General features: G+C 39.9%; 1 protein-coding gene across 1 annotated transcript; it reads left to right on the forward strand.

The window, feature by feature from the left end:
- The first annotated feature begins 452 nt into the window (after nt 1-452).
- Nucleotides 453-6,985, forward strand: LOC119238112 (39S ribosomal protein L55, mitochondrial-like). The gene is made up of 3 exons (XM_037501839.1): nt 453-513; nt 6,308-6,441; nt 6,668-6,985. Exons 1-3 carry the CDS (start codon nt 453-455, stop codon nt 6,983-6,985), a joined length of 513 nt encoding a protein of 170 aa, XP_037357736.1.
- The last annotated feature ends 5,235 nt before the right edge of the window (nt 6,986-12,220 follow it).

Raw genomic sequence — 12,220 nt, forward strand, 5'->3', positions numbered from 1 at the left:
TGAAAGTAGCATCTCTGACTTGCGTTCATAAAAGAAAGGTAATTATTACCAAGCAAGGTTTTCTGCTTGATGTGTACATCAGCCAATTATTATGACATTAGCTTTTGAGAAGAGAAAAAGTTTATTGTGAGGTCAACCAGCTAGGAGACAGGAGACAAGATTCAAATCTGTCTCTGATTTTTGGAGGCTAAGATATGTTTTATAAGGTAGTGGAAGGGGAAAATGACTAGGAATGGCTTAATAAAATTTGATTTGCTAGACATGAATTAGATCTTTCTTGTTGATTGAACCTAATTATCTCACTGTTTTCTTAGTTGTATCTGTGGAGAACTTGTGGTTGAGCTGTAGTCTGGAAAACATGACTAAAAAGGAAATTAGATAATTTGAATTACAATAGTTGTTATGTAGTCTGAAAGTCCAAGGGCAGATTGATCTCAGTTTTACAATCGACCATGTGCTTTCTGAAGGTTCATCTTATGACAATATGTCATGAGGCTTCTGAGTCGGCCCCAGGTATCCTTTTCAGTATGTTTGATAGGTAGGATGTTTGACACCATTGGTCAACTAGGCTCAAGCCAAGTAGGATTTCTTTGACTATTCTTGGCATACTCAGATACACAACTAAAGTGTTAGCACTATATAAGTTTATTCATGAATGGAGTCTTGTTGTGATACAGTTGCATTAGTCATCTGCAAGACTAGCCTTAAAATTTTTTTCTAGCCATGACCTATAGTAGGAAGTACATCATGACCCAATAATAGTATATAAGGAGAATAAACCATCACAAAACAGTATTTATTCTTAACAAACAAAAAATACTGCCAGTATTTCCTGTTCCTCCATCACCATCTTTTGTTTCAAAAATACTGGTCACAACCCACTAAACTGATTTCACGGTGTATTGATGGGCCATGATTCACAGTTTGAAAAGTTGGGGTAGAGGGCTGCAGCAGATTGTTTCATAACTCTGAGTATATATTTATTTAGTTCACTAAATCTCCTTTCCCAGAAAGTTTCTGTTACTTGAATCTCACCCTGTGTGCTTTGCTATGATTTGCATGTGTTTGAACTCTCTACATTTGTAAAAGGCATTCACTGCTTGTAATTTTTCAAAGAATGCTTCTAACTCAAGTGTTAGCCCATCTGTTAAGACCTATTTATTGCTTTTTAAAAGAAAAAAAATAAAAGCAGATTAGGAATTCCAGGCTCATGCTAACCAGGATTTTTTTTTTCCTTTTGTAAAAGCCTTCCATCTGTCTGCCCTTTTTTGGACACAACTCAAAAAGGAGCACACATCTCATCAAATCAAATGTGGGTGCTGTCAGAAAGCTGCCAAAACATCATGCCAGTTCCTTTATTTTTTTAAGGAGAATTAAAATCAGATTTAACATAATGAGTTGTTTGTTTTGTTGCTTTTCTTTCCATCCATTATAGAAACATGGACCTCAATTTACTTTGTGTAAGTTTATGCAGTAGCTGTCCATGGGTAGTTCCAAGGTATGCTAAGATAAATCTGAACAACACAGTTCTGTTGGACAAAGATTAGTGACAGAGAAGCAATCCATGTGTGAAAGGAAGACTGAACCAAGAATTCTAGATCCAAACTTCATTGGACTAGGAATCCCAGGGTGATGGCAAGTATCAATCTGACTTGTTTTTCTGTCTTCCACTGAACTTATCCCAGCATTGCTCAATACCCTCCAGTTCTCCTGTCAAGTCATTTAATCATTGACTAGTTTTCTTTCTTGACCTAACTTTGAGATTTAAAATAATAGTTATCTCTCTACTCTTCCAAAGGTATTTTTGGGTAGTCAGGATTAAAGTGTCATGTATAAGAAGCTAGAGAGACCAAACAGATGACCCTGATGTCTCTTTCAGACTTCTCCCTCCCTCCAACAAGATGGATGGTCTTAAAACAGTGGCTTCAGGACTAAGGCCCTGCCACCATCAAAGATCATGCCCAGAGGGAGGTCTGCTGCTTTGCAATGGTTAAGAACAAAGACTCTAAAGTCAAGCAGAAACTTATGTTCAAATTCTGACTCTACCATCTCAATTTCTATGACCTTGAATAGCATAACCTCTTTCCTCCTTGCTTGGGGAGTTAATGAGATTAAATCACATAGAACAGTTAACACACTCATATAGAACACTTAGCATACTTAACACTTATAGAACACTTAGCACAAAAAAAAAAAAAAAAAGCCCATAAATGAAGAATGGTCTCATTATTGTCACTTTTATGAAAGAAAGAAACTTATTCAATCATCTTGTAGATATTAACAATCAAAATGTAGAGGAGTCTATAAATAAAGAGGAAAGAGGCATGCTTAAGTTAATATGATGACAAAACCAAATTCTTGGATTTAAAAAGCAATGATACAATACAAAATAAGAGATTGATGAAACTGAAAAAATAAAACTGGAGAATTATTTTAAATGGAGTATTTAGAAGAATTTCTTTCCCTAATCAGTCTAATGTCTCAGTGGTTGGGCCTTATTTAATCATGCACATATATTGTTAACTAATCATAGAGGCTTATTATAACTGAAGATTATTTTTCAATTCCCTTCCACACCGTTTTCTCCCTTCTTGTCACTTTCTCATTCTCAACACTCTTACAAAGAAGGTTAACTTTTATTTACTCAAAATAAGCTTTCATAGAATCTATCACATCTTCTCTACTAATTCTTTTTCATTGTTCTATGATGCTAAATCACCTTCCATAGTTCTAATAAATATACTTCTAGAGAGTACTTGGGTACTCTAGGTAATAACTGAACAAAAGTAACTGAAAAGGGGCCAGGTTCTCAAATTTGAAGACCCTGACCCTGATAGATTAAAATAACTAGCAATATTTTTGGTTGGGTTTTAGAAATCACTCTTTACTGATAACCTATTTACATAGCCTATTTAGCTGGTCTGCCCAGTCATATATAAAAATCTTGTCTCTATTTTCCAGTTCAGTGTTATGACTCTACTAATAATATCTGACAGAATTCTTTTCAATGCAGGTCTTCTAGAATATTTCTTCTAGCTACATAAACAAGAATAATTTTCCATCCCAAATCAATCCACTTTTAATATATGTGTATCTGTGAAAAATGGAATATATTTAGCTATCCATTCCCAGTGATTTATTTTTTTATTTCAGAATTCTTTGTCCTCATTTCTTATTGGTCAGTACTTGGCAGTGCCTCCCCAGATTCTCCATCAAGTAACTAATTACTAATAAATGAAATTTGCCAGAAACTTACTTATATTTTATTTAAGAAAATTCATTTGTATAATGTTGATAAGTTTCTAATTTATCTATATTTATATTTAGATTTCTATAGGCTACTTTTCTAAAAGAGGAACGTCAAGGATGCTCTAAAAGGAAAATCAAGCCATATTAAAATCTCAGAAATATCTCTTTTGTTCAGTCTCTGACATAATATTGGAACCTCAGTTTCCTTATCTGTTTATGGTGGTGTTAATATCCACCTTGTGTGTTTTGAGAATTAAGAGTAAGAATGTTCCTGGAATATAGTAGACACTTAATAGAGGTTAGATATTGTTATAAACAGAGTTTCTAGCAGAAAATAAGAGACTGATAAAGCTGAAGAAAAAGCAAGTTGGAAAAAAAATTTTTTTTAAAGATTTATTTATTTATTTATAGAAGCACTGGGTACAGTCAGAAGTGCGGGGGAGTGAGAGAATTCACCAGAGCCAGAGTGGGGAGCAGAACAGGCAGGGGGACTGAGGTACACTGCTGAGGGGAGCAGCAGGCGGCAGGAGAGGTCTGCGCGCCTGCCTTGTGGGACCCTCGCCCGGCGGCCGGGGATCGAACTGGCGCTGCAGAGGCTGCGGGCAGCTTCGCAACCCAGCACTCAACCGCCGCGCCACCGGGGAAGGCCACCTGGAAAATTATTTTTAAATGGAGTATTCAGGAAGAACTACCTTCATCAGTCAGTAGTCTCCATGGTGCTCATTCAGACTAAGCAGTCAACCACACCTAACTGCTGATATAGACTTTTGCGGGAAACCTGAAGGTTTAGACTTCTGTCGCCTTGGAAAGCTTTACCACTATCCCGATTTCATTCTATGCCATTTAGGAACCAAACTTGTTTGATTTGACCAACTGTTATCTAGATCTAGTCCTTAACTGGAGGCTCCTGTTGGCATTTATTAATATGGTGGTCAAACAGAATTAAAGAAGATGGTGCAGGGCTGATATATTAAATTTTTACTTAACATTGTTATTTCCTAGCTGGTTAAAAGGTTGGACAAGATAATCCCTGAATTCCCTTTTATTTTTTAATATTTCCTGATTTTAACTCAAACCATACTTACATGATTCTCTGAAAGCTATGTAGTCTTTTATCTGCAATTACAGAACATGAAGTGCTCTAAAATTGAAAATTTTTTCATAATTCATTTGTCCACAAACCTGACCTGAATGTCCAGGAAGCTATTTATAGTCCTTGCATATTTCACTGCAGAAATATCCATGCATTTGATTAAAGAGTATTGCCCACAGATTCTGTTGACTGTGTTATATAATATACACGGCTTGTGTTTCCCTGACAGAGGTCTTAAATACTATAATCTAGGAGCACATTTGGAAACCCTGAGATTCACATGTCACCAGTTCTTTTCCTGCAGAGAGCTCTGCACAGGATCTTGCCTAAGGCAACCTTCCCCATTCATCTGATTAGATTCCTGTGAAGTATGTTCCCGCCTTGCAATTCTTACAATCCTGGTTTTAGCCATTTGACTCAATAAAGGTAAATATGGGGAAGAAAAAGAAGACAAATTTTATCAGTAAATTTGCCAAATTATCAGCTTATTAGGAAAAAAATTAGAAAAACAAGTGAAATTATTGGCAAAAAAATGAGATATAAGTATAAGGATTTCACACATAGGCCTTTCTAAGACAGTACACTGCTGTCACCAGACTTTTTTTTTTAAATTTATTTATACAAGCACTGGGTACAGTCAGAAGCGTGGGAGGGTGAGAGAATTCACCAGAGCCAGAGCGGAGAGCACAGCAGGCAGAAGGACCGAAGTACACTGCTGAGGGGAGCAGCGGGCGGCAGGAGAGGTCTGCGCGCCATGTGGGACCCTCCTCCAGTGGCCGGGGAGCAGCCGGGGATCGAGCTGGCACAGCAGAGGCCTCAGGCAGCCTCGCAACCCAGCACTCAACCGCTGCGCCACCGGGGAGGCCCGGTCACCAGACTTTTCACTAAGATCTTGTCAAAGAAATTTCAAAATTATTTTCGCTAAGGTAACTATATAGTATTGCTCAAAAATATTATACCCATTTTTACAGTATGGTTTTCTAATTATTTTGGTGAACATCACCACCAAAAAAAATGCACATTAGTTATTAGTTTTCATTGAGTTACTTCTCCCCTAGTACTAAACAGCTACCCTCACACATGTCTTATTTAATAGAGAATATGATAGAGATTTGTGACTGTATTTTTTAAAATGTTAACCTTTGACTAGAGAACTGTGCATAGAAAGGGAAGATACATGAAAGGTTTAAGAGAGAGAGGTGTTTCCTATATCACCAGGTATAATTCTGGATTTGTACACACATAACTTATTTAACAACCTAATGCATTAGCCATAAACTTCAAATAAATTGCATAGTTTTTCCTTATTGATATTTTTTGGGATCTTTAGACATGATTTTTTGGGTGTGTTTTTTATTTTGGTAAAATATATGAAAGAAAATCTACCACGTTAGTGATTTTAAATGCGAAATTTAATGATGTTAATTACATAATGTTGTGAAACCATCACTATTATCTCTTTCCAAAACTTTCTATTACTCCAATCAGAAACTCTTACCATTAAACAATAATTTCCCATTCCTTCTCCCTTCAATCCCTAGTAATTCCATCTATTTCCTTTCTCTATGAATTTGCCTGTTCTAGATATTTCATATAAATGGACTCATACAATATTAATCCTCTTATTTATGCCTTATTTCATCTAAAATAATGTCATCAAGATTTATCTATGTTGTGGCATGTATTTGAATTTCATCCCTTTTATATGGATAAATAATATGCCAGTATGTTTATACAATAAATTTCAGTAAGTGAATTTTCAAATATAAAATTCACAGATAGTGAGGATCAATTGTACATAGAAATATGGTTATTTTCCAAGGATTGACACTGATTAGTTGGCTTGTAAAAATATATTCACTGAGGTAAGCTGTTGATTCAACAGGCTTAAAGCCAATTTTTTTGGCTATTTTCACCATGGCTAAAAGCCTCTTCCTGTTTCTCAAAACTTTTTCCTTCCCATAGCTAAGCATATAACTGTTAGAAGAATTTATCTTCTGGGTCCTCAAGCGCGCAGCCCCGACCAAACGCCTGGCCTCCTGGCCCACGCCATGGGGGCCGCTGGTCCTCGAGCCTCTGCAGAGAAGACTGCACGCCAGGCCTGTTGACTGACCCTCGGCTTCACTCAACACTGGGCTCTCAAGAAGAATGGCATCCGTGGGCAGCCTGTCCCGGGTTGGCTTCAGCCCCACCGGGGGCTTCTTCCCAGGCCACCAGCAGAGAGGGGAGCACGCAGGCATTCAGGACCTCCTTTAACGCTAATCACCTCCCAAAGGCCATGCCCCCTGATAGCACCTTCTGCCTGCACGCCTTCTGTGTGTGCAGACGCGCTGCCGCCCGCATGTGTCCTCCTGGCGGGCCGCCAGCAGCAGAGCCCCCTTCACACGCCAGCACCGGCAGAACTACGCACGCCTCTACCCAGTGCGCCTGGTCAGGCAGGACGGCTCCACCATCCATATCCACTACCGAGAGCCGCGAAGGATTCTGGCGATGCCTCTGGACCTGGACAGCCGGTCCCCAGAAGAGCAGCGGGCGAGGTTCCGAAAACTTGAGGTCCAGCTCCGCGTGATGAAGGAGGAGGAGCCGGTGCTAGGCCATGGCTTTGATGCAGAGCGGTACAAGCGGTTCTGGACCAAGAAGTGATGGCCTGCAGGCCTCCAGGCTGGGGCCCCATGGGGGCTGGAGGAGGTCTTAAAGCTCACCTCAAAAAAAAAAAATTATCTTCTTTCAAATAATATTATACCACTTCATGTATAAGAAACATCACAATATATGTTCATTTCTCCCCTTCTAGTCATCGTGCTATTGTGCTACTATATTTTTATTTCTGCATATATCATTAATCCAAAACACATTGCCGTAATTTTAAATAATCATCTTTAAGGAGTTTTTTAATTAGAAAAAAGTCTTCCACAATTACTCACATATTCACCATTTCCATTCCATTTGGTTCCTTTGTGTAGATCCAAATCTTCTGCTGAGGATTATATTCAGAGGTCTTACCACTTTGGCTAGTGAGACTGCCAACTATTCCCAGCTCTGTGAAATCTGCCTAATCTTTTCCAGTAGGATTCTGTCCATGACTTTAGGTAATTTTCTCACATGCATACACAGACAATCACTCAAAGTCAAGGAATGATACGAATTCAAGGATTTTTTTTTCTACAAACATGCAAAGATAACTCTTGTGAATCTCTCACCACTCCCATAACCACCTTTTTCTCTCTTTAAACTCTGTCTCCTTTGCTCAGCACAACTGCTAGTCTCTGTGCTGCCCTTTTTTGTGTTGCAGTTTGGAAACTCTTCAGACAGTAAGCTGTTGTAATTGTAGGACTCACCTCATTTGTTTCCCTTGTCTCAGGAATCATTGTCCTGTTGATACCTTTGTTCAGTGTCTGAAACCCATTGATTCATCTGTTTTGTCCAGTTTTATAGTTGTTCAAAAAAGGTGAGTAAATATGGCCCTCATTTACTCCAAGAAGTTCCCTGAGAGGTTCATTTTATTGTGAAACATTTCAGAGACAAGTCGGAGGATTCATTGCAAATAATCGAACAGCTTTCTGAACAATTCAAAATGCACCTCAATTATTTTCAATGAAACATTTTATTGGTCTTTGAAATAATGTACAGTTTGTTTGGTTGGTTTGATAAGCAGTTAACTAAGACATAGCTAGTGTTTGATCACATGGGGAAGTTGAGTGCACAGACTCTAGAATCAGTTTTCCTCAGTCTCATCACTGCCATTTACAAGCTGTTTGAGACTGGTCCGTGTTCTCATCCCCTTTTTGCCCCTGTTTCCCCATCTGTAAACCAAAATGGATGATTGTTGCAAACAATAAATGAGCTGTATGTATGTAAGACACACCATATCCATAAGCTATTGCTACATGACAAACCTGCTTAACAAAATTCTCCAAAACATAGTGGCTTACAAGAACTGTTTATCTAGTTCATAGTTTGGTAGGTCACAATATTGACTGGACTTCTCTGGGGAGTTCAAGCATCAGTATAGCTTATTCATGCATTCACAGTCAGTTGCCAATCAGCTAGTTAACCCTGCTTGTGCAGTTCAGTTCTTTGCTGACTCTGATGATCCCAGAAAGTGGACCACAAGTCCCTCATCCTCTCGTGTGGCAGCCTGGGCTCATTCCCATGACTGCTCAGGATTTTAAGAGCAGCAACAGCACAAGATTACTCCAGCACTTTGCATGTCCAAGCCTCAGTCATATTCTATTTTCCCATTTACCAATACAAGCCATGCAACATAACCCAGAGTCAGGGGAGAAGTCACCATCAGATGTGTGGATACAAAGAAGAGAAAATCCACAGCACTTGATATTTTATTGTTCAATAAATGTTAGGGTTTTTTTTTTGTTATTTTATTGTTATATGTTATAAATACATAAACATATGCTAGTTGTTATTTAAAAATAATGGACAGTAAAAAGAAATTGGTATTAACTGTGAACCCTGTCTCATCAGTATACTTTTATAGCTAAAATAAATGTGCTTGTCCTATTTACAATAGGTAAAACCTGGAAACAACCCAAATGCCCCAAAATAGATGACTGGATCAAGAAGATGTGGTATATATACACAATGGAATATTACTCAGCAATCAAAAAGATAAACTCATGCCATTCACAGCAACGTGGATGGAGCTAGAAGGAATTATGCTCAGTGAAATAAGCCAGAAGGAAAAAGAAAAATATTGGATGGTTTCACTTATAACAGGAAGGGCCTCCCCGGTGGCGCAGCGGTTGAGCGCTGGGTTGCGAAGCTGCCCGCAGCCTCTGCAGCGCCGGTTCGATCCCCGGCTGCTCCCCGGCCACCAGAGGAGGGTCCCGCATGGCGCGCAGACCTCTCCTGCCGCCCGCTGCTCCCCTCAGCAGTGTACTTTGGTCCTTCTGCCTGCTCTGCTCCCCGCTCTGTCTCTGGTGAATTCTCTCACCCTCCCGCGCTTCTGACTGTACCCAGTGCATGTATAAACAAAAACAAACAAATAAATAAATAAATAAAACATGCCTCTATATAAAAAAAAAAAAAAAAAATCACTTATAACAGGAATATAGGGGAACCAAATAAGACATCAGTGTAAAAAAAAATAACAGTACAAAACACAACACAGCAAAACAAACAATTATAAATCAGAGACATACTGCAGGGGAGGAGGAGGAAGAGGGATCAGAGGAAGAGAGGGAGGAGCACAGGGGACTGTGGGGATGGTGCACAGGTGCCTTGGGGAAGGAAATTCTATGGGGACTCAATCTGGGTGGAGGGGGAAGCAAATATTGTTAAAAAAAAAATAAAGTCAAGGGCCTCCCCAGTGGCACAGCGGTTGAGCGCTGGGTTGCGAAGCTGCCCGCAGCCTCTGCAGCACCCATTCCATCCCCGGCTGCCGGGTAAGGGTCCCACATGGCGCGCAGACCTCTCCTGCCGCCCGCTGCTCCCCTCAGCAGTGTACTTCGGTCCTTCTGCCTGCTCTGCTCCCCGCTCTGGCTCTGGTGAATTCTCTCACCCTCCCACACTTCTGACTGTACCCAGTGCTTGTATAAATAAATAAATAAATCTTTAATAAATAAATAAATAAATAAAGTCATAAATAAATAAATAAATATGCTTGTCTTGGTTCAAGTGATCTCTTTACTCTGCTTCTGTGCAATCATTACAACTTCAGGGGACATTTCTTGCCACCAGTTCCACAATCATGTTCTGCTGCAAAATTCCTTCTCTCTGCTCTCCTCAGTAGGAACAGTTGTATAAATCATCCTGAATGTTGGCAAGAAAAGAGCAACTTCTGGACTGAGTGCTTTTTGAAAAAATCTTCCCTACTACCCAGAATTCATTTACATAGGCTAATTCCTGGGGGTTAAAATTCACAACACCCCTTTTGCTGTAGCAACTGTGGGAGAAACTGTCTTTTTTTGCAGCATCACAGAGGGTTACTGCTTAAGCATTTCCTGCACACATATGTGGGTACTCCTAAAAACAGTTACTATTTTTTGTTTCTGTACATTTAAGACTAAATAGCTCTCTCTTCCAAGATAAGTTATTCTCTTGATACCAAATGCCACAATTATTGTCCTAGTGAAATATGGCCTGAATCTTCCTGGATCAAGCACTCATCTGCAAATCATTGCTCAATCACTTTCTGGTTCTACATTCCAAAACTTGATTCAATCTTAGATAGGGTATGCATATCCCACTAGTCTTCACTGAACTTCAATAACCTACAAGTCACCTATTTCTATCTGGCAGGATGATTCATTGAGATATTAATTTTACCTTGTTCTTGAGGCAATAGAAGAATACAAAGAATGAAAGAGAAAATTTCCTCATCCTACCTCCCTTGCTTTGTGAGATTTAAGTAGCTGCTTTTTGTATCACAAGAGACCCTGAAGGGTCCCCTCCCGCTCCCCCATCTACACCCCCAGTTCTTTATTTGGGAAGGAGCTAGTGCTTGGAAAACAAGGATTAATGACCTAAACTGCAAGCAAGAGAAGGATTCTTGTGGAGTGGGAGGCCAGGGGGAGGAGAAGGGAGGTGTGTTTCAGGTATGGCTAGATGTGGACCTCACTGCCATGCAATAGTCTAGGATTGGTAAAAGCTCTGATGTGGTAACACAGATGCCAGGTGCCTGGCGTTTGAAGTCATGACTGAGTTTTGTGCAAGTCAGTCAGTGTTCATTTTCAAATAGACTGAGTAGGTTTGGACAATGGGCATCTTAGCAGTAACTGCAGTGAAATAAAATTGAGACCCTTTTTCTAGATTTCCTTTATTGAGTAGATCCTAACAGAGGAACAGTCCTGTCCTGCCCTCCCTGTGCCATGTGCCTGCAATTAGGTTTCCTACCAGCCCTAAAATGACCAAACCAGAAAACACAGCATGTATTACCTTTCTTACATTCTAGTCAAGGTGCAAAATTATACTGGCATACTTGTGAAAATTGTCATCAATCAGTTCCTAGGAGCTGGTCTTCTAAGCTATTTTCCATCCTTGCACTTTTTGGTTCTAAGCTAGTCACCAGAAATCCCAGGGATAAAAAGACATAGGAATTGGTGGGAGTTTAATAAGTCAGTGCTAAAATCTCCTCTAGATCTGGCCCACAATAACTATCTGACTGGCATGAGTAACAAGGTTAGCAGGTGTGAAATAGAGTGAATTCAAATCCTACCATAGCCCAAAAAAAGCAATTACACAGAAATGTTGCTGCAGGACTTAGCATTAAAAACTCTCCGTCAGTTCTAGTTGGCTCTAACCACCAGTGCAAAAGCAATTTCCTTCCAAACTTTTAGCATTATAGATTCCCTCTTTCCCCTTGAACCTGAAAATCCAGCTGTGTTCTCTCGCCTCTGACATCAGCATTACTGGCTTTGATATAGTCAACCATCTGGTTGATGAGGCATGGGGCAGAATGAAATCCAGCTTTCTGTTTCCTGCTGCTTCCACATGAACACTAATACTGGCATCAACATGGATGGTAAGCTGTGACTCAAACTCACAAGGAATTAACATATTAAATTACCCTGAGCATAATCTCTGATAACCATTGCTGACATTTTCAGATTGAGAGTAAAGTGTCTCTTTTTGTGATATCATGGAAACTTGGGGCTCTCCCTCAAAAGTTTACCAGATGGGAGCAACATGGCGGCGAGGAGACGCTGCGAGTAAGATCTCCCATTAAAAAAAGTTAATAGGGAGGAAAAGCGGCAGGTCCCAGTGAGAACCGGGACACGGAAGATAAACGGGTGATGTCAGCAAACTACCCGAAGAAGAAAGTGGCCATAAAAGAGGACCAGAAGGGAGGGAAGCGCAGAACCCTGCTCCCCTCCCCCGCCCACAGAGGCGGCACTCTCCGACCCGCAGAGAGGAGGAAAA

This window comes from Talpa occidentalis, unplaced genomic scaffold (genome assembly GCF_014898055.3).
Source record: "Talpa occidentalis isolate TD23 unplaced genomic scaffold, MPIMG_talOcc4v2.1 talOcc4.11, whole genome shotgun sequence".
Taxonomy (NCBI): domain Eukaryota; kingdom Metazoa; phylum Chordata; class Mammalia; order Eulipotyphla; family Talpidae; genus Talpa; species Talpa occidentalis.

What these genes read in the sequence shown, in the direction of transcription:
- LOC119238112 (XM_037501839.1), top strand. Translation starts at nt 453, where the DNA reads ATGTGCTTTCTGAAGGTTCATCTTATGACAATATGTCATGAGGCTTCT. An exon ending in GGCTTCTGAGTCGGCCCCAG is followed by an intron (nt 514 to 6,307) that starts GTATCCTTTTCA and finishes TCCTTCCCATAG; the next exon opens with CTAAGCATATAACTGTTAGA. An exon ending in CAGAGAAGACTGCACGCCAG is followed by an intron (nt 6,442 to 6,667) that starts GCCTGTTGACTG and finishes CTGTGTGTGCAG; the next exon opens with ACGCGCTGCCGCCCGCATGT.